General features: G+C 37.5%; 1 protein-coding gene across 7 annotated transcripts in view; it reads right to left on the bottom strand.

Moving 5' to 3' along the window:
• LOC139967822 (uncharacterized) overlaps positions 1 to 18,286 on the bottom strand; it is a 72,498-nt gene extending 54,212 nt beyond the window's left edge. For 4 of the 7 annotated variants that reach the window (XM_071971931.1, XM_071971934.1, XM_071971935.1 and 1 more), the window contains exons 1-4: positions 17,966 to 18,230; positions 12,255 to 12,380; positions 10,982 to 11,133; positions 211 to 276 (exon numbers count right to left, since the gene is read on the bottom strand). In XM_071971931.1, the coding sequence (XP_071828032.1) occupies positions 211 to 276; positions 10,982 to 11,047 (132 nt within the window). In that variant the 5' untranslated portion in view covers positions 11,048 to 11,133; positions 12,255 to 12,380; positions 17,966 to 18,230. Of the gene's footprint in view, positions 1 to 210; positions 277 to 10,981; positions 11,134 to 12,254; positions 12,381 to 12,597; positions 12,754 to 17,965 lie in introns of those variants that run through there. The other 3 variants (XM_071971932.1, XM_071971936.1, XM_071971933.1) reach the window with 3 other exon arrangements.
• Between the last annotated feature and the right edge of the window lie 5,432 nt (positions 18,287 to 23,718).

The raw sequence follows: 23,718 nt of genomic DNA, 5'->3' as shown, positions 1-23,718 counted from the left end.
GATCTAGGGAATATCTTTACTCAAAAAATTTCTGTACGCTCTGCGCCAACCTGTGGTGGCGCTCTGCTTAGATAGTGTCGAAAGCGCCCGTACAGACCATTCTCGCCCCTCTGAACAATACCCCTACCTCCGCCACTGTTCAATGGATAAGGGGGTTTCTAAGAGGACATTCATTTTGGTGAATACTGTAGTTGAACTAAACTGACTTACACTTAGTATTTTCCCATCGATTGCTTCCTGCCACATTGCCAGGGCGTGGGCTTCACCTACATCTATCTGAAATGAAAAGACAAGTAAAAGACAACATCAAGTTGGATCATGGAGATGTCAGTTCCTTGCTAAATGTTAATGTTAGAACTGGTGAATTCACTATGTAATAAATATTAAATAATTATGACATTTTAAATTAATTGTCACATCACATGCACAATATCTTCAAGTTTCCCAATCGGCTACAAATTATCCTTTCAAAGTAGAAGACAAACGTTTCAACATTAGAATTTTTATGCAGCACATGAGGATCCAATTCAGTAAGTTGCGAAGATCTATACAGTTGAACAGTTGCTGATAAAATTTAAGTTTGTCGCTATGTATCTGGGTCCGATTGTGTTGAACTCTTAGCAGAGTGGTTTTGTACAGTTCTGTTTAGTCATACAATTTTAAATGTACTAAAAAAGGATAGAGCCATACACACAATATGAAGTTACAGTGCACAGCCTAACAGCCACGCCTCGACAAATATTTTTTTTAAAGTAGTCCCTATCCAAAACGCAAAATTCACTCTCCATTACGATTGCTGATCAGTCTCCACAGTAAAGATCTACAAGACTACAACATCAATACTTTCTATGAACAAAGGGTTTATAGGCACTTGGGCAGATACATGTTGCTATGTAATTGCACATTGGAACGTTATGTTTCTGTACAATATGACAGTTTAACTTTCCTCACCAAAAGTGATGAACAAAGTAAAACATGTCGCAGAATCATAAATAAGCAGCTAGGCCAACTATAGAGTCTCAAACAATAATATTCCAAAGAACATCGGCAAATGTCTATGAAGGTAGCTTGGCTTCTGTAATACTAGGACTCCTCTAACAAGGCATATACTATACGGTAGCTAGGTGTGAGCGAGTCCTAAGCCTATACAGTACCATACTGCAACTTTGAGCAACTACTCGATTAGAACAGCTTCGTACATTTTTCCGATTATTTATTTTGTCTATTAGCTGTAGATTTGTGCGCAAAAAATTAGCCATTACTCTATTACACTGCCTAAATCACAGCGATCCTTTACGCAATGAATATATGAGGTTGACAAAGCATCTATCTTCCACTCATACTTGGTGTTGAAGGAATTCCTGCCAAAAATCATGGCAGCGATAACAGCAAACTTTTCTCAAAACTCCTTAAATTGTAGTATATTTTGCAAATTATAACCGATGGTATGTAGAAAATGCCTCAAGAAATAATTTAGGAGATGTTGGCCAATTTAAATTAATTGACATTCTGACATGATACATGTTTTTCTTCACATTTTTGTGTTAACGAACCTTATATTAACCCTACCATTATTAGTGTATGGCAGAGTGGAGCCTAACCAACTTGGCGGTTCCATGCTTTGTTATCGAAAATGTTTTACAAAAATGAAGTATAATTGTTTATTATGGATTGATTTCTGCATATCAACTCTAAAAGGGTCTTGTGTCACTAACTTAAGAATTATAATAACATGAAACTCGGAATAATGTGTACTTTTCACTTGTTAGAATTTCTTTTATTATAGTAATTTAATGCTCTTCTATTTTATCTTCAGAAAGTGATGTCCACATGTTTATTGTTAGTAGTCTACTTGTGCCACTAGAACTACACTCTACTGTTTAAGGGTTGCCTGCACATTTAAACCAAGCCGTCACGATATCGATGTTCAATAAACTCTCTGAATTGGTTGAGAAATTAATATTTGAACACAACATATTTATGAATGCCTTTAAAACACATTACGTACTTCGTAAGCACAAAACGTTCCCTGTTATAAATTGTACTTTTAGATTTTAAATGATGACTTTGCTGCATGTTTATAAATGCTCTGTGAGTTTGTGAACATTCTCCGCACATGAAAACTTCCGTACATAAATGCACGTGCAATAGCTATTAGCGAACCATTTTACACAATTTATTCCCATTGAGATTGGTCATTGAACAACATCGGTTTACATCTTTAATTTGCTTCAAGTTCACTAAGGTACCGTTTTCATCATTCTGTGAAATGTTTGTAACAATAGCCTTGCTAATATTGTGGTTTGACTAGTCCATGAGTCACTTACCAAAATGTTGAGCATATGACAACTCTCTACTGACTTGTTAAAGTAAACATTAGGCATTTCAGTAATACTCAACATGTAGTGTTTTTCAGTATGATAGCTCTTTACTGACATGTTAGTAAACATTAGGTATAAATTCAGTAATACTCACGTTGTTGTGCTGTTCAGTATACGACAACTCTCTACTGACTTGTTAAAGTGAACATTAGGCATTTCAGTAACACTCAAGGGTGTAGGAACCGGGGGGCTGGGGGGGGGGGCACCAGCCCCCCAGTGAAAAATGTGGAGGGGCGGAAGTATCATTCCGCCCCCCCCCCGCTACGCAAGTCAGAAAACCCCTTTTTCATTTCCAAATGAGAAAAAAAATCTCATTTGGAGCACCAAATTGCATCTAAGGCCTGGTGAAAATACAAAATTAAGTTTACAAAATGGAATGGGTGTTGAAGTGTGCTATATTGCACCAAATTGCATCTGAGGCTACCTGGAAATGCAAAAAATTTAGACCCCTCCCCCAGGCCGGCCATCAGTCTTCAGCCCCCCCACTCAAAAGTACCTTCCTACGCCACTGGTAACACTAAACGTGTAGAGCTGTTCATACTGTAGTGCATTGAAATCTATATGGTTTGTTTTAAACCGTAACAGTATTATAGTATACATCACTATTCAGTCAGAGCACAGTTAAAGTATAACAGCCATACTAAGGATGTAACAGTGTTCAGTATTATTATAGTATGTTGTATCAGGACTGCACATTAAGCATACTGGCAACACTGTATTAAACAGTGTTTAGTATGATAAAAGTACAGTGTACTGTATGCCTGTACACAGTGATCATAATACATATACATACAGTAAAATCATAGTGTCATTGTTCTACTGTCCCATCAAAGATTAAAGACAAACAAAAACGTATGGGTGTTTATAGACTCATGTATGGAGTGGCTTATATTTTATGATCGCAGCTCATGGAATTTTACGTACAGTATATATCATGCTTCCACAACCAATGATACAAGAACGTCAATCAGTAAACTCCTGTCAGAGAAGTAGGATGAACTGTTTATGGTCATATGATAGCAATACAGGATTTCCAATAGTAGTAATTTGATCATAAATAGCCTATCAAATATGAAAATGTTCTCGTGTAAACCATGCTACAGAAACAATATTTAAAAAATTTCAATTTATGAACATTTTGAAATATTCATGTTTAATTCTTGTGCTCTTTCCTTTCTCTCCTTCAAATCGATACCGAAGCTCACAATTTTCCTGGTGTACGCTCGTTACTCATCTCAGGCAAACTTGAGAATCTGCAAACTACATTGTATCATTATAGTGCAACAATAGTATAGTTATTACAATAGTATATATGTTATAACAATAGTAATAACAATAGTATCACAATAGTTCCAACAAAGTTTTCATCTTTTTTCACTCCTAATAATACAATTCATGACCGTAATATCCAGACAACTGTCAAATCTATTTCGTGAACATACCTATTCTGCAACTTCACAACTAACTGTTAGACCTACACTGGTCCTAGGTTTTGGAATACCCTAGATAACCAGGTCAATAGTTCAAAATCACAATTACATTTTAAAACACAACTAAAACGGTCTTTATTAAATAAGCATGTGTAAAGTTTCTAGTTTCTTTTCCTATGTTTAGGTGTTTTTTGGTGGGGGTGGGGGGGGTTGTGTGTGTGTTTTTTGTTGGTGGCCTGGCCTCGATAAGCTCTGCTTTTGCCAGGTCTCCCCCACTTCACATCATTTGTATATATATCAATTGCTTGATTCCTATGGAATGTATTTGTATTGTATATTCAAATGTTATATGTTCACTTTGTTTATGTTATGGTGAAGTGGAAATAAATAGTGTTCAATTTCAATTTCGATAGTGAGCAAATCTGAAAACTTGAAAATGTATTTTGAAGGCCTCGCTTTAATACTCATTAGGAAATACCTTCCTTGTACCGTTATTGAACCAAATCTGTATTGACATGCAGTGCAGTGTACGGATTTGGAAACACGGGATCCACCTTTCATGTACATAAAAGAATTAGGATGATAAGTTTGCAAACGATCAGTTTTTAATTCCCATAGCAACAAGGAAATCAACTAAGAACCGGAACTTACCATGAACCCTAAGGTTCATGGTAATTGAACATAACATTTAAACCAAGTGGAAGCCATTGCGGTTGTAACATGAATAATTGTATGGTTTACGTAGACTTTCTACACAAATAACATACTGAATCCAGAATATAATAAGGAAGTGATGGTAGGTAGGCAACAGTGTCTGAGCTACATTATACCCTTTGTGTAAAGTGGACAAAAAGTAATAGTAGCTAATCTAACTATTTTTGTTTCCCATAGAAATTGTTTATTCAGAAACCACTCAACTAAGAACAATATATAAAACAACTTCTGTAATGAGAATGAATGATAACTTGGTACTGAAACTGGCAGGAAACAAAAATAAAAGCCATTAGAAACCTAAACCGCAATCACAATACGAAAGAGGAATTGTAATATAAGCATGTTCACTTTTGCCCCTGGCTGTATCAATTTCCACTTTTAAAGGGTGTGAAGACTCGCCCAAAAAAGAAGGTCTAATGCCGGTACTCTGACCTAGTGTTGGATGAGGTGTAACAGAAGTGTTAGACACCCACCATCGATCCCAGAAAATACACACAGAGCTTGCTACCGTAGGTAATTAGACACTAGTGTACAGTCGGTACATACAGCTGCGGTCAATACCCACAGCACAGTGTATAAGCGATACAGCGATGGACATCTCAGGTCCAGCTAAAGATAACAAGGTATCAGGTTTCATTACTGTCTGCATTTTGTAGCGACACGAACAAAACGTCACTTGCAAGCAACAGAAAGTACACCTTTTCAGACGGCCGCACAGGGTTTTGGACGAGTCTTCAATGCCTTTAATCAGAGGGAGATCTAACAAAAAATGTATTAACACACTTCAAGTGTCTGTGTAGGTAAATGTATGACAGTTGATTCTTGCAGGATATACTGAAGAGAAAATTTGATAAAATTACAGACAAAAGATTTTGTTTTAGAAACTGAAGGGCAGAATGGCTTAATTGGCAAACATAAACAATAATTGACTAGACTGGGAAGGACAATATACATTAATAAGTATAGAGACATGTAATGAAAAGCCTGCAAGAGGAGAAACCTAAACACAGCTGTGTAGAGAAACTAATGTTGAAGACAAAAGACAGTACAAATATCACTAGAGGACGTTAAGAAGGTCTGAAAGAAAGCAAATGTCACATGGGTGGAGAACAGGGACAGAAAAGAATGAATGCACAATGACAGATGGAGATAAGAGAGGGGAGGGGTGACTGATTTAAGTTGGGATTTAAGTTGTTGAGTGTGGACATTTATCCATCTCTGTGATACATCACAAAATGAACAGGATATTAGGAGGACAACACTAGAGGAGGTGCAAGTATTTTTAACACCTTTATGTTATCTAGTAAAATCAACATCTATGATGTGGTTCTCTCCAGAGGTACGAGAACAGTAATAGTTTAATGCTACACAGTCTAGGTATCGTAAAGCTTGATGTTAATGGGAAACCATGTCGGAATGGCACATGCTCCTTCCCCCCCCACCTCCACCCCCTGTCTGCATCCCAACTCCTGACTCACAAATCTACATTGACCCGAGGTCAGTGTCCTTGCCATAAATCTCTTTGCTCCTTTTTGAAAACAAAAAAAAACATTATTACAGTACTCAAATGACTTTGACTATTTAAATTGGCAGGGAAACAGTACAGAGCATATTGCTGTGATACACTTCAAGTACGTATCTAACAATTTACCCAATACAGTAGTAAAGTCTGTTGAAACTCACTACTTTCAAAATGGCTCTTGTTTCTTACAGTAGCAGTAATTAATCTGAAGAGCTGCTCTCACATTAAATCAAACTGATACATGTACACAGTATGTCCACCAAACCAGCCAGGAACCTTAACTATGCGATGTAAAGATTGACTTGCCCATCCATATTCATGAACTCTTAGGGAATATGGTTTCACAATATTTAACTTTCTGTTTTAATGTTGAGCTCTGCTATGACAGCATGCACGCTTCCTACAGTACACTACAGTTCAGTGCATATATACCCAATATTCAATGTTATCCTTAGCAAGTACACCATAAACCAATCAAATGTTTATAGGGATCAAATTCCACCACATTACTAATATGGAGGTTGCATCACCCACGTACAGTAGGTGACCAAACGAGACTCGGAAAAGAGAGACATGCAGACTATTAGCTGACTGTTTAGTGTAGCATTACTTAATAAATATATAGGCAACAGACTATTAGCTGATTATAGTCATATACTTTAGTGTAGCAGTAATAAATATATAGACTATTACAGACTATTAGGCTTAGCTGATTTTAGTCATATACTTTAGTATAGCGTCACTAAATATATAAACAGACTATTAGCTGATTGAGTATATACTTTAGTGTAGCATCACTACTGTATATATATAAATAGACAACAGACTATTAGCTAATTTTAGTCATATAATACAGTATAGTAAAGCATTACTTACTACATATATAGACAATTACATACTTTTAGCTGATTTTAGTCATGTAATTTTAGCATGGCATGACTAAATAAATGAATAGACAACATACTATTAGCTGACTTTAGTCATGCATACTTTAGTGAAGCATTACTTCATATATAAATAGACAACAGACTATAAGCTGATTATAGTCATATACTTAATAAATAGACAACAGGCTATTAGCTGACTTAAGTCATGTACACTTATAGTGTGGCATGACTTAATAAAAAAACAGACAACAGACTATTAGCTGACTTGGTAAATAAATAGACAACAGACTATTAGCTGACCAAATCAATAAATAAATAAATAGACAACAGACTATTAGCTGACCAAATCAATAAATATATAAATAGACAACATACTATTAGCTGACTTTAGTCATGTACACTTATAGTGTGGCATGACTTAATAAAAAAACAGACAACAGACTATTAGCTGACTTGGTAAATAAATAGACAACAGACTATTAGCTGACCAAATCAATAAATAAATAAATAGACAACAGACTATTAGCTGACCAAATCAATAAATAAATAAATAGACAACAGACTATTAGCTAATTTTAGTCATATAATACAGTATAGTAAAGCATTACTTACTACATATATAGACAATTACATACTTTTAGCTGATTTTAGTCATGTAATTTTAGCATGGCATGACTAAATAAATGAATAGACAACATACTATTAGCTGACTTTAGTCATGCGTACTTTAGTGAAGCATTACTTCATATATAAATAGACAACATACTATTAGCTGACTTTAGTCATGCATACTTTAGTGAAGCATTACTTCATATATAAATAGACAACAGACTATTAGCTGATATACTTAATAAATAGACAACAGGCTATTAGCTGACTTAAGTCATGTACACTTATAGTGTGGCATGACTTAATAAAAAAACAGACAACAGACTATTAGCTGACTTGGTAAATAAATAGACAACAGACTATTAGCTGACCAAATCAATAAATAAATAAATAGACAATAGACTATTAGCTGACCAAATCAATAAATAAATAAATAGACAACATACTATTAGCTGACTTTAGTCATGTACACTTATAGTGAGGCACGACTTAATAAATAAACAGAAGAGAGACTATAAGCTGACTTCTAAAATAAATACACAACAGAATATAAGATGACCATAGTCATAAACTTTGAGAGAAGTATAACTAAATAAAAATATAGACAACAATTGTAGGCAAGCTAAACGTGAAAACGACCTTCATGTATTGTTATAAATATATTGAATTTTCACTGCTTCTAAGGAGCTGAATCTTTGCAAGGGTCTGAAGTAGGATTTGATTCATGATACTTAAGATGTCTCTTATTACTTTGAAGTCATCTACTCATATATAAAAATGTGATTGTAATGTAACTATAAATGTGATGTCCCATATTGTTGAGGATATGTATCCATTTAATGTTGTTGTTTATGATGATGACATCATATTTGAAGTGGTGAAACCTAGAAATTTATCTGATATTAGTGCTTATTTGTAAATGTGAGGAATCACAAGGTACCACTATGTGATTTCCATGACAGATTACTGCAGGTAAATACCTTCCAAGGGATCAATTGCAAAGTAAAACAGTTTAACTTATCTAAATAAGGAAATAGCTTCAAAGAGGCCAGCTTTACAGCTGTGTTTGGTTTGTGAAATCACATGTTACAAAGAAAATTCCCATGTCTTTTGCTTCATTTCCCTCGTGACAAACCTCCCGAATGGCTCACCCTCCGTCAGAACATTTAGTGCTAGTTTGTTTCATTTAGTCTTGCTTGATAGGCTGTTGCCAAAATGCTATTGGATTAATAAGCTAGCTATTATAAACTTTTTGATCAACTTCTTCGTCTGAACATCAAATATCAAGATTACAGCTGCAATGCTAACCGACTAGTTACACATTTTACACCTTTCAAAAATATTGCTTAACCTAAGAGAGTGATTGATCAAACAAGCACACCCGCCCACCTAGACACTATATCCAGTACAGTGACATAGCAAGTAAATGAAATGATTATTTACCTTCAATTCTAAACATTTCACCTCTGCCAACCCCCCCCCCCCCCCTTCGCCTTCTTGGTCAACCTATCATACAACCAGAATATGAGTTTAAACACATTAACACATTTTTAAACTGATCAATGTTCACAGAGTTGAAACTAATGTACACTATGTAATGTACATAGGTCCTGAGTTTAAAATCACAGGTGTACCACAATATGTAGCCTAGAATGTTAGGCTTACACAAATTAACAATATCTGGTCTAAATCCGGTAACAAAGTTGATTGAAGCAAAACATTCACTAAACATGGCATATAATAGCGTGCCTGTTTCCGTTTTTCCTCCTGTGTAACAAAAAAATTGCACAATCAGCTTTTCCATAGACGCGCGGTAAAACAGAAAGTTTATCTTTCTCTACTGACACTTGTATCTGTGCCAAAATCCTGGCAAGTCCAAGACAAAGTTTTACACACTCATTCCTATGGGGGTGTGTGTGTGTGTATTGTATATTATAAATAACTGGGATAATTCCAAGTTTTAAGAATTGTTCATGTGACAAAATAGTAATGTTTGTGAGACATTTTTCTATTCGGTACGAGTGTGAATGAGGCCCGTTTCAATGGTAAATTTACTTTTAAATTATACTGTGGAAGAGGTTGTTCTCCAAACATTGCTATCAATTCTATGTGACAGGATTCACTAACCCTTTATCGGAAGAGCAATTTCTGTAAATGATAAACGGTACATTTGTTTTGTTTTAAAGTTAAACAGCAGCAACACTATCTCAAATGGAGTAATAATTTTTTCTTAGCTGTTTTGGAGAGTTTTACATGACAGTTACCGCTATCACATTTACATAGATTATAATTTTTACAACACCTGCCTGTAAAGAAGCAGATCACAAGATGTCATAAAACCACCTAGTTACAAATCACCTCTTACAACCGTCACATATTTATGTAACCTTTATATCCATCTGGTTCAATCTATAGAGTACATTACCATGGTAACCAAGACTGTCCGAGAGACAAGGATTCAGTTAACAAAGTTGATCTTTGGGGAAAGTCCCCTTGTGCTCCCATTTCTCACTGACTGATTATCCATCTGCTGGATAAACACGGGCAATTAAGGTTGCCGGAAGTGTGAAGTTAAAACTAAAGCAACCGCACAATACCTTCTAAATTCAAAATAATCTGCTTCACCAGAGCTGTTATCATTGCTACAATAGGATACAAGGTTGCGGAATTTCCTTAGCAAACCATGTAAGGATCTTGGAATGTTTTGGAGATGTTTATGGCAGTACAGAAAGTCCCAGTGGAATAAGGGTTCGGGGGGGGGGGGGGGGGGGGGGCAGACAGTAATAACTGCTTTCTTCACTGTTTTATAGATGTCAATGTCCAAAGGTTTACACAGTCCACTAGACAATGGCTAAGGACACCTGTCCTATATATAGGACTATCTTTGTATCATGGGACCAAATACTGCTATTACCTGTCATTACTACTTGGAAGTCTTGAACAACTGAAAAGTTGCCATTTTTTTGGGCCACATGGTGACTTGATCATATTTGTCATTCCGAAGAGATTTCAGACGACATAAATGGAACTTATTTTTTTTATTTTTAAATTGACGTGAACCGTGGGAGGGCTTTCTAACCTACATTTAACTGATGTGCATGCACTGTTACTGTATTTGGTCGATAGCCGTTGAAATTGTGAAGATGACTGCCAGACCTTAATTAAATTTTGATTACTGGGCATAAATTATGAGTGAAATTACTGTATCCATTTATACATTGTGGATTCGATAGAATGGAGATGACAAGAGGAAGACAACGTTTGCCAGAACTACATCCCAAAAACTCGAGAATGGATGTCTTCTCTACAGAAATCTGGATTCCATCAAAGAATTGATGGTGAAGCATATTATCAAATACCAAAAATTTACGAGAAAGCACATAGATACGTAAGAAATGACTACTTTAAATGGTAAATAGATCAAAATAGACAAATTACCTTAAAGACCCAATAATATACATCTGTGTCTGTCCACATATCAAGATCTTTGTCATTCGAGGTCATCTTTGAAGTTTTTCGCGATGCGTCTATTGCATTCAGGCAATCTTTGTCATTGACTAGTGGTGACCAGAATTCTATATCTGTAAGTACTAGAAAGAAGAAAAGAAGATCAAATTAATATACAGCCTTTTTAATTCATCAAAAATATAGCTTTCACATTACTGACAACAAACTGAATGTTAAAATACATCTTGGAAATAATGAACCTTGAAATTAGGCTCAAATGTTTCATCTTCCAAAAAATAAACACCTTCCATCTAAATGTGTCAAGAATTTAAAACTTTTTTTCTCAAAAACTACCATGTTTACATATTTAGTTCAACAGATGGAATTTCAGCAAAACCATCTGTACTATACAGAATGGTATGTACATTAGGAAGAAGACAGTTACTCGTGGAGGGTCATTTGGGAGGGGGAGGGGAGGGGAGGGGAGGGGGACGGGGAGGGGAGAGGGAGGGGATGGGGGAGGGGACAGTGCAACAATGGTACCTTAAATGACCTATATCACCTCCATTCTCAACTAGATATATTTCTTCAATGCAATAAGATGCAACCACAAACAAAGGTTTGAGATCCATTCAAGCTTCAATTTTTGAGATACCAGGTCTACAAGTCAAGCATCACACACACACACACACACAAATGAACATCAACACACACACACCGTCATGATTGCAAAAGTTAAGATTCTTACAGATGTCTTAATCCTTGTAATTGTTGATAACATGTCCGAATCATGAATGGATTATAATGCCACCACTACAAACTCGCTGTCAGTCATTTGTAACTTACAGTAAAGGATTATTTTTTTTATTCCTGTTCCCCAATAACTTCTGCAATATATATATATATATATATGCAAAGTGTCATAAAATTAAATATTTGTTACCCAAAACACTATTACAAGTATCTGTATCTTGTATGAAATTAGATTAGGCTTGGCTTCAGTCCCAATCACGATGTCACTGGCCTACATGTACAGTAGGTAATAAAATAATCGCCTGGAAAATTGCCATTTTTCCTTTTTATGTTCACTTACCACATATATCAGAACAGGACTGAAGCCAGCAAACAAAATGTCTTTTATTAATCTATTTATTTTTACTCTTACTTTTGCAGAAGGCATAAAACCTTGGGATACACAACCAGATAGAATCTGTAGATCTATAGGCAGGAGAACCTACAGAGCAATGAAATTACAATAACTCACCTCTCTCCTTTTAAAGAAGTACCATTCACGTTTTTGAAATATCCCTATTAAACCACCTTCCAAGAACTGCACAGCAACCTTTGCATTAACTCTGTTAACTCAAGTTAATTGATGAATGGTTCTCCGCTAAGAACAAACAAGAGAGAACAAAATTAGTAAACAATTAAGATCCTGTTTGCTACACAGACTAGATGACAAAAGTATCACTTTAATCCCGTTTATATATAATGATAACGAAAAACAAACACCAATAATCCCCAGCGCTGAAAGGTACATGTGTGCTGCTACTGTACGGGTACCGAGCATATATACACACAACATATATTATATAGCAAACACTCACTCAGTACTCAAGTACTGTAATATCTATTGAGAGAGTTTGAAATCCACTGCCACAATGGTGTTCACATTGAATTAAGAAGAAAAAACAGTACTACAGCCAATCCATAGGATTTACAGGAAGTTAAAGTTTCCTGGGTTTTGCTTAAACAGTACGACGACTGGACTATAGTTATAATTACAGCGTCGGATGACCTGGGTCGGTCTATTTGCAGTACACACAATACGGCAGACGTATTAATAATTTTCCAGGTAACAGGCACAATGGGAAAGCGATATCATAAAAGATCTTTACATTGCAAAGGTTTCCTAGTCACACAACATCCTCAAAGTATCAATGACATAATTTGCCTGTGTCATAACTTGTTCGGGTCCTCCCCAAATTACGTCACAAGTTAAACATTATCAGATGGTACATTAAAAAAGCACTGAGAGTATGCTGTTTCCTGCTAAAGGATTCAACATAGCCATGGTTGATAATTAAGATGGTCATATTACATCTTGATAGATGCAAGACCTGTCATGTCAGTTGATGTTTGCCAAACTGTTGTACAATTCACGGTGGTGTGACAGCTGTGATGTTTAACTAGACAGTTGTGTTCCATACCACTTTACTTTGGTGCTTTTGAATCTTTAGCTTTTGATAGTGGGGGAATTTCTTGATTCTATATAAATGTACATTTAAACATCAATCATAAAAATTCAGTTCAGTACTAGTCAAGTTCATCAAATAGTGGTGAAAATGTTAAAAAGAAACATTAAATTTTCCAATTGCTCTACATTTTGTTAATACTAAAGGTAATCCAGGTGACAAAATGTTGAAAGGACTCGTGGAATTAATTAAAGCCAAAATTTGGCTACAATGACCACTGACATCTGAATCTGTGACATCATCACTAACGAAGGAAAGATGTTCAAGTTTGCAGTGCGAGAGCCTTATGGTTTATGAATTTGACCTTACAACCTTTACTATCTTAATTTAAAAACTTCTGTTTCCTATACAGATAAAGCAGTTTCAGCTGTTTTGTCAAAATTAGTCAAAATGCATTTTCCTATATTTTTTTTAAACATTGATCATTTGGGATTTAGTAAACCTTGCCTTTAAAATCCATATCTTTATGGTAAAGACTGAAAAAAGAGCATACTAGCTCATGCCTGTACATGATACACCAGGTAGACTGAACTCAAATGGGCTTAAAGTTTACAGGAGTTTCTGGCGCAAATTTTGGTTCAGTCTCAGAAGGGGTGTGAGGTTGGTACAAATTAGGTATATTCTGTATACTAGTTTCGCACGAAGTGTCAATTAAGTACAGTACTTACCATGTATCTCACCAAACCTATTTTTATGAGATATTAAGTACAGTATCATAAAATGACCCATTCTTTGAGATACGAGGCCAGAATTCAGAAATGTATGAAACTGCCTGTGGCAATTGTTACCTTACGTCAAACGATGACTTTTCCACCTTAGTTAGGCTAGGAAAATTAACAGAGATATCAAAAGAATACACAACACATTCAGACAAACAATTTTGGCACACAAACACTACAAATAAAAAGTTAGGGATGAATGAATGTCCTGTGAAAACATGAACAGAAGGTGAAATAGAATGAAAACAAAACACATATATCCCCATTCAATTTCGACTTGGATGCAGAGGGTATGTCTCTGTGCCTTCAAAATACCAGAGGTAAACCCCTCCTCCCAGTGGTTACCTACCTTTAATATGCTTCACAAGATAATTTTGCAAAATAACCCTGGCTGAGATACATGCATTTTGTAAATGTTCACATTTTGTCCTCTGTTGACCCCAAATGACCTTTGACCTCCACCCAAGTCAATATGTTCTTATACTAATTATGGGGAAACCACATGCCAAATATGAGAACTGCAGAGGTAACCTATCTTGAGAAATTGTGTTTATAATCTAGGGCATCACATACACATGTATGTATACACACACAAACTTGACTGCATCTAGGTTACTTGCCTGCCTATGGCAATTAAGTAACTTAAAATGACAATGGCACACACAGAAAAGTACTGCATATTTTTAATTCCAGTCTAGGCTTACTTTACAGTTAGCCTAACATTAACTGAGCACTGGAACATGACAATTGTTTAACAAACTTGACTTATATGTAGTCTTGGTAATCAAATTTAAAAGAAATGTTCCGTTGGAGTACCACGCATCATTACACAGTATAGTCAGCCTCTGTATAATATAATATTGCATTACTTGATATCATTTATAGGAAATTACATACTGGCTTTCAAAGAAAAGAAAATCTTCACTTCTGAATATTGTAGGGCAATAGTTGAGAGCCCCAATCCCTCTAAAAACCTCCATTGACATCTTCTTGGATCACTTACTTAAAAGAAGCACAATTCTATAATCGCAATCCGTCCATCATTGTAAATATTTGAGCAATGCATGAACCACTTCGGTCCTCAAAACTCTGTTTCCCAAACACTTTGATACTTTAGTATTCATTTCAAGTAGAAACAAGGTTGTAAAATTTGCAATACTTTCAGTTTATATTCATTATTTGAAAACATAACCTGACTAGAAACAGTTGGTCAAGTGGTTTTTCATATTTGTTGAAAGTTACTGGAAAAAGAAACACATCAACAAGGCATATTATACTCATAGAAATATCAGGTGTTAAAAGAGGAAATGAGATTTGAAATTAACCTCAACCCAAATTTTCAATATCACAAACACGGTTTTGACATCAGTTTGACATTAGATACACTAGTTCTGCATACAAATATCGAACCTTGGGGGATCTTGTACCATAAATAGACAATGTACAGATCATGCCTATTTAAAAAGTGTATCTATAGGTGTTGTAAGTAAGTAAGACTTCAAACCATTTCAAAGAAAGATTACATGAACTGATTCAAATCTTGCACTGTTTCATTCCACTGTTTATGCCAAAAGTTGACTACTTCACAGACAAGTACTAAATAACATGAAGGACAGGTGGAAGAGCCACTCCATGCAATTGATAACTTACTGAAATTTAGATAAAATGGTCTGAAATATTGTTACACTGCAACAGCTAAGAAGCGATTTTTTTTTTAAAGAGGTCCTAGCAAAATAGCAGCTCTTGACATAAGTTTGGGTGGTCTGGACAAAGTGAATCTGTGACATCACGACCATGTTTGGTGTGCTTAAAATTTTGGAGCCTTGCAGCGAGTATTAAATGTAAATTTCTGTCAGAGTGAAAAATCAGAACAAATGCTTCCGTGAAGTGTTGTTTTACATTTCTCGGGTTTATCGATGATGAAAAACTTCTGGATGACATGTATGTCCCCTACAGAGTGTTCGAGGACTGGGCTTAGGCTAACCCACAGTAGTAATTGTCTTAGATGACATCTTTGGAGAGGGTACCCTGTTACCATATCCAATAGTCTAAATAAGAGAGATAATGTAGGAAACTACCAAACACAGACTGGTCAACAAGACTTTAGTCAAAAATAGGGAGCCCAACTTGCAGCATGGATGTCAAATTTGCAACCTCAGGAAAGAAAAAGGAGAGTGATATCAAACTAACAGAGATTGAAAAATAACATAACAGTGAATAAAAATAACACTTAAATAATGGCAAAACAACCAAAGCATTTTAGGTCTATTAAAATTATTTTCCCCCAAAAAAGTTAATTTTCTCCAAGTAGACAGCTATTGCTGGACGTATCAATATAAGCTTACTCACTTAAACCAACTAAACAATGTCCAGTTAAAGGAATGATAAGGCAAGACTTCAGCAGCTTTGATAGTAAAACTGTTATAAACCTATACAAATCACATAGATCACATAGATCACATCTGAATTAATTATTGTATCCCCCTTGGAAACCATATCTAAGGAAAGACATCAATCTGGTGAAAGGAGTCCAAAGGCATATATATGACAAAGCTAGTGAAAGGGAGATAGCATAGATCTAGAATATGAACAAAGACCTAGTGTCCTACATTTGACAACACTGGAACAACGCCATATGAGGTAGGACCTAATCACTGTATATAACATCATACATGTTAACATCAACATAGATCCTGAGATGTACTTCAAATTTATTGACAATAAAAGCACCAGAGGTCAGAAGCTGACAATCAGACCAGAGCAAGCTGTAAATTTAGAAGTCAGAAAGCAATCTTTTCCAACAAAGCATAGAAATTATCGAAAAAAGTACCAGCAAATGTCACTGTGAAATGATGTCACCAGTGATGTCATCATTAGGGGAATCCCCTGAATTGTGTCGTCTGCTACAATGGTATAACTAGTGCCTATAGTTCAATTGAATCATTCTGAGTGTGTGGTAAGACCTCAGTGAGTTAATGCATATAGTTCCTTGATAGTAGGGAAAAGTATAAATGTAATAAGTAGTTCTGCTGAACTGTAAAACTAGGTGGTATCACCTAAAAGTCCTGGATTTAGATCTTGAGTAAGTCAGATGCCAAACAATTAAGATATCTTAGGAGGGCAAGTTAATATTTTCATATGTTCCTGTTATTGAGCTGACATGTTGAAATAAACTGTTGCAAAATTGCCATTATGCACTGTTACACCAAGTTTTTCTTGTTCTCTCTTCTCCAGTTCCTCAATGGTAATAGTTCAGAGGCCCGCCCCGGTGTAACAATGAGCAGCAGCGACAGATGTTAGTAGTGATGTTAATTATATGAAGTAGTTAACAAGTTAATGAAAGAAACAAAAGCATGCAAATAGAAATTTTGAGGAAAGTTTTTTACCTTATCTTACACCTACGTATTTGAATATGAAAACATTGTCAGTGGAGAATATAATTCATTTATTATAGCATCCAATATGTAATTTCATGAAAATCGCGATACAAGAGGGTAAACAATTTTTTCCGGGTACCCGGATACCTGAAGGGGAACAGCTCTCGGGTACCCGATTTTTGGACCTGTGTAAACACTACAGTTTCAAGAAAGGAATTAGATGCCAGCAGGATTTTCAAGAGCCATTGATGCTGCCTATCCCTATATGTGCCATACCCAACTGCCCCTCATGGCAGTGGCATCCAGGTATCCCATTTCTGCAACTTACGGTCACTAGAAACCTTTTTGAGAATGTGACGATGATTGTGGGCCTAACGTTAAGGATAACTTATGTTTCTTATGCCTAGGCTAATTATGCTAACCCTGGTGCCAATGTTTTGTTTCAACAACATCGACAAGTGGGTGTTACTGTTGCAGTGTTAGAGAAAGTACTAGCTTTAGGCTTACGTAAATCCAGAGGGCATACCATTCAACGTTACGTTAATGACTGATGGTTTAAATTTAGCTAGCCTAACGTTATTACTACCACTAGTACTAGCACGTACAGGCCTACTTCCTACTCACAGTCTCAGTCGAACGTTTGCTATGGCTCACTGTTGAACGTTTTTGCTTAAGCTCTCAAGCGAGATATTTCCAGTTACTCCACATCGGTTGGTATTTCACGACGCAAAAAACATGTTGTAATGGAGTACACCTTTAATTAACCAGAGACAAATTCAGCAGTTTTACCTGTAGTAGGCCGTGGAGGGGCTAACAAGTAATAAGTACGAAAAGCGTGACCTTCTTCAGCGCATCCTATATTTACAGGTGTTCCGTACCTGGGGTATTGTCACAGAATTTCTGCAGGTTACTTGTTTACAACTTTGAAGACCAACGATGACTTCCAAAGAAAGTGGCGCTGTTCATATTCATCTGTTTAGATTGTAGGGTATCAGGGGCGTATCCAGGATTTTCTAACCCGGGGGGCGCGAATTACTATCTAAGCGAAGCGCCACCATCGGTTGGCGCGCAGCGTACAAGAAAAATTCTGGTTTTTATACCCCCCAGATAACCGGAATTGGCACTTCTCGGGCTTGAAAATGACCAACCAGATGTACACTTTTGCCTGAGAACCAAGTATTTCCCAATAGTTTTTTTTCCATCCATAAACTTTTTGAAGATTTTCTTCAGTCACAAATCATGTCCGACCTCATCGCATGTCCTGTAGATCATTGCTTTTGTAGGTGATTCTACGTCGCGGCCCACAATACCCGACAGCCCCACTTTTCAATGTTTTCAGCCCATTATTTGTTCAGAATTTGAAAACTCACTTCAAAACATACCCATAATGTTGCAAAAAATGTCATCTATGGACAACCAATATAGAAAAATCTCCTTCAACCCCTAACAGACCGGTCAAAATTACACGAGTAGAGGGAAGTATGATGAAGAATGTTGGTAAGGAAATTTTCGAAAATTCAGACACAGTTAATTTATTGGTGTACAATATTAGACCCTCTTATAACGGCTATTATAAAACTTGGTTGAAGGAAATGAAATAATACCAGATATTTCCGAAACCGAACACTACACACATAGGCGTAGGAGGCGGGGGGGGGGGGGGTTCCTACTGAAAGAAAAATAAATTGCAATGATGTATAGCTAAAGGAAATGAAAAAATACCTCCTTGATAATTAACATAAAGTTCTAAGCTTGCTCGACTAATTCGCCATTACTAATGTAAAAGAGAATTTGACATAATTGGACCTCCATGCTTTTCCTCCATCTACATAAGACATTTCGTTGTTTACATTAGCATCCCGCGGTATACTGCGCAATTTCCACGGACCGTACGGTAGACGATGGTATACGATGTAATAACCGATGCTTGCTTATATGATATTGACATTAACTTGATGAACGCGCGCGGAGCGCGTGAAAATTTCAGGTTATATTTATCGGGCAAGTCGTTACAGCCCCCCCCCCCCCCAAATCAAATTGGGTTCCTATGACTACACACATCGACAGTTTTGAGGCTGTTCACACAAATTTTGGCCGAAAATGCCTCCCAGATCGCTGGAAATGACACTTCCCATGCCTTGTAAGTTGCATCTAAGCATTTTCTATTGTGAAATTACTAGCGATATCATAAAAAAATATGCTCGGGGGGGGGGGGGCGGTCGCCCCCTTCCCGAAATGCGTCATGTTCCCCGACGACTCGGTCGAGTTCGAGACCAGCCACAGTTGGTTTCATAGCACAATTGTTTAAGGCGTCCATACACACACACACACACACACGTTATGATAGACCATATATAGTATTTATATAGATACATTAGTGAGGGAGGAAAAATGGAAACGTCAAAAATGGAGTTGTCGGTGTAAGGGATAGGGTGAGGCGCACGCCCCTTCCGAAATCCTCGATCCGTCACAGGCTACCCGCAGTGGCGTCGCCAAGGGGGGGGGCCAGGGGGGCACGTGCCTCCCTGGAAAACCTAGTGCCCCCCGAGTGCCCCCCCCCCATCTGAGATTTGGGTTGGTAAAAAAATATATATATATTTTGTTATATTCAACTCCCATCATATGAGTTGGTTTTTTATAAGGACAAAGAAGCACAGTAATTCGTATTTTCTTCAAATGAGCTGCGAAAAAATGAAAAAGTTTATCCTTGAACGTCGGGTATCGAAGTCGTAACCCGCGCCATCATAACAGGTGTCGATATTTACATTGAATGTGTCAGTACTCACGCCATACCAGCGGATATACACGTCCGCTTCGCGAGCTACATGACTGTGAGAAGGGAGGGTACTGCAATATGTTGCCTTGGTCTGAGGTTGACAGGTTAGGAGCTGACGAAATGTGAGAATGTGAGGGTCCGCAGGCACCATACTTGCCTATATTTGTGGACCCTAGATTAACCCTGTTGTGTAGGGGGTGCAGAGGTCATTTGAGGTCAGATGCTTGTAGGAACAAATGGCGAATGTTCACACCTGCATACTGAGCCATACTCGATGTGTGATCAAACTTTGGATTGCATGGTGAGATCCCTGATAGGAGCCAATAACGATTCTGGAACCTGTTACATCTTAATAGATAATGGCCGAAAACGAGAAGCATAGGCGTAGGAGGCGGGGGGGCTGGGGGGCTGCAGCCCCCCAACCAATTATCTTTGTGAAAATTCGGGCAATATGCTGAGAATTTTTCGGGCACCTACTGGAAGAAGAATAATTTGCAGTATGTTTTTTTCTTTTTTGGTGAAAATTCGGCAATATGCTGAGAATTTTTCGGGCATCTACTGAAAGAATAATAATTTGCAATGTGTTTTTCAATTTTTTGGTGAAAATTTGGGCAATATGCTGAGAATTTTTCGAGCACCTACTGAAAGGAGAAGAATTTGCAATGTGTTTTTCATTTTTTTGGTGAAAATTTGGGCAATATACTGAGAATTTTTCGGGCACCTACCAGTGGCGGAGCGTCCATACAGTCAGAGGGGGCCGATGACCCCACCCCCCGACGGACTCAAATGGACTGCCCTTTTCAGCTTTTTACCACTTTCTACTTATTCGCGATTATTGACTTTTTTTATTGCGCTCTCAAATACCTATTGACATTTGTCACATTTTGTTTGGTGCAATTTTGTGACAAATGGCGATGACACCTATTTATTCTTCGTTTATCTGCAAATTAGCTAGCGATTTCCGGCGATCTAGGGAGTATCTTTACTCAAAAATTTTTTGTACGCTCCGCGCCAACCGGTGGTGGCGCTCCGCTTAGATAGTGTTGAAAGTACCCCTACAGAGCATTCTCTCCCCCCGACCAATACCCCTAGCTACGCCACTGGCACCTACTGAAAGAAGAAGAATTTACAATGTGTTTTTCAATAGTTAAACTTATATTATTATCATTATTGTTGTAACGACTTCCCCAATAATTATTACCAATATGGAAGGGTAATAACACGAAAGGTTTAATGTTATTGGCATGTGATGTAATAAGCGATGAATGCCTATATGATATGCACATTGACATGTGGAACGCGCGCGGAGCGCGCGAAAAATTTTGGTTATATTTTTCGGGCAAGTCGTTACAGCCCCCCCAAATCAAATGAGGCTCCTACGCCTATGACGAGAAGGACAAGAAAGGAGTCGGGGGTCATGCACACATTAATTCAACAAATGTAGGTTCTACTGATATAGGGTTAGGCATAATATCGACAGCATGTGGTTCATATCCTCTGCAAAATTCTGCGCCTTGTTAAAATCATGACCTCAAAAATAGCAATTTCTGGAGATATCTTCAGATCGAATTTAGCATCAAATGTGGCAGCATTTTGCATCCAGCCCATCCTCCGTATGCGAAAATTTTCCTAAGGGGAGGGGGCAGTGGCGGCGGAACCAGGGGGGCTTGGGGGCTCAGCCCCCAATGAAAAAGTTGAGGGGGCTAATGCATGATAAGCCCCCCCCCCCCCCCAATATTTACCAAGGCTCCGAAACGTGCATCTGCCCATTTTCCAATGCATACTTGTCGATCTGTCCGATGCACACGTATACTATATAGGTGTAATAATTTAAGTAAATGCTGGGGGGACCCTCGGCCTGTCCCCTGGCTATAGACCACATTGTCACCCCAACCGCGTCTTCACGCCCCGTGAAAAGTGGAAGCAGTGAGTGTGAGTACCGGTAAGCGCAACACAGCTTCGTCGTAGACCAAATGGCCAATGACTTGCTTCATTTCAGCCAGTTCTCCAACATCTCCTTTCTACACTCAAAAACGTCTTTGCGAGTACACTACGAGTAATAGCTACTCTCTTAAAACACCACCGAATATACAAATTACAATGTTTTTACAGACTTTTACGTGCAATCTGAGAAATTGCAGGCTTGAGACCCATATTTTAGGGCTTGGCAGTTTTCTTTTACTCCCTCCTTTTCTCCGTTTTCTCTCTTCTTTTTCTTTTCCCTTCCTTCCTCTCCTCCTCCTCTTTTCCCCCTCTTTTTTCCCTTTTTCTTCTCTTTTTCTTACCGGGGGGGGGCGTGCCCCCAACGCCCCCCTGGATACGCGCCTGGGTATTTGTCTACTGCTTTACGGCCTTAAAACTGCTGCGGCATTTGGGACCAAGCAGATTTACATATTGGTCTACGGGCTACGGCTGTGGGTCCGAGTCACCAGAGGTGCCGCTATGTTGAGGTACCGGATGTGCCAATACCCTCTAGTTCGCGGAAGGTGCTACTTTCGTTCGAGGAGGAAAATGCGCCTCTTCTTTCATCAATAGCGCTGCTAGGTTTTCAAGGGTCCGGTTCAAAAGTGAGAACTGGGGCCCCTCCACCGACCCTAACCGTACTTCATCCAAAGTGCACTTGACAAAATGTCAAAATGGACGAGAAGTCGTCGGTTCGGTTTTGGTAACCATACTTTACCCAAGGGAATTTTAGTTTTGTAGAAGTTCAACTGTGGCCTTGATAAGACAATGAAAATTCCAAGTATTTTATGTTCGAATTTTACTTTCCTTTTAAATTTTTCAGAGTGACCTTTACAATCTATTCAAAGTTCGAATACTTCCTCAAAATGTAGCATACGCCCATTATAAGCCGCGTTGACTTACACACTAAACCACAAAAACAATGTGGTCTAGATAATGTAAGTCTAGATAGCAGTTCTCACTATCTAAACGCTACCCATCACTGGATAGCTGACAAGTTGGCCTTTAATGGCATCATCAATTTTCCGTATCTGACCGAGCAGATTTTTGCTATCCGAGCCGGAAGTTTTCGTCACTTGTAAACAAACCGCTTCACTCAGCAGTAAACAATTTTCGCACGCTGCTCCTGGGAGGCCTAAATGGGTCTAACATTGCCTCTATTGACCCAATTTTTGCACCGCATGTACTTCCATTCATGCAAGCCACAAGAAATCTGACCCTGATTGATAACATATCACAAGAGATGTTTTCTTACTGCATTTTGGCACTTTTCCTGAAAAAGGAGAACATCCGGGCGGATTGATATAGACTCTAATAGGAGTATGCCACCTTTATTCTTAAACTTTGTCTCATTCATTTACAAAATGGTGACCTAGAAGAAAATTCAGAATTTTGACGTCTTGTATCCGAAATCTTCAAACAATTTATCTAAAAATTCCCGCTACACGGTTACAAAATTACAACTATTCATGTCAAACTTTTGACTTGTAACAAAATGTATACTTCTTATTCCCAATGTATTCCCAGGTTCATCTATGCTTTAGCTAATAATGTAAATTTACTGAAAATTGAGCTGTTCATCTTGGAATATAAAATTGTATTTTGGCTTTCAATTGACATTTTTGGCTTTTCAATAGAA

The sequence above is a fragment of the Apostichopus japonicus genome, chromosome 5 (genome assembly GCF_037975245.1).
Source record: "Apostichopus japonicus isolate 1M-3 chromosome 5, ASM3797524v1, whole genome shotgun sequence".
Lineage (NCBI taxonomy): Eukaryota > Metazoa > Echinodermata > Holothuroidea > Aspidochirotida > Stichopodidae > Apostichopus > Apostichopus japonicus.
Note: the sequence above shows the minus strand (reverse complement) of the source record. Positions and strands in the feature narration are given on the sequence as shown.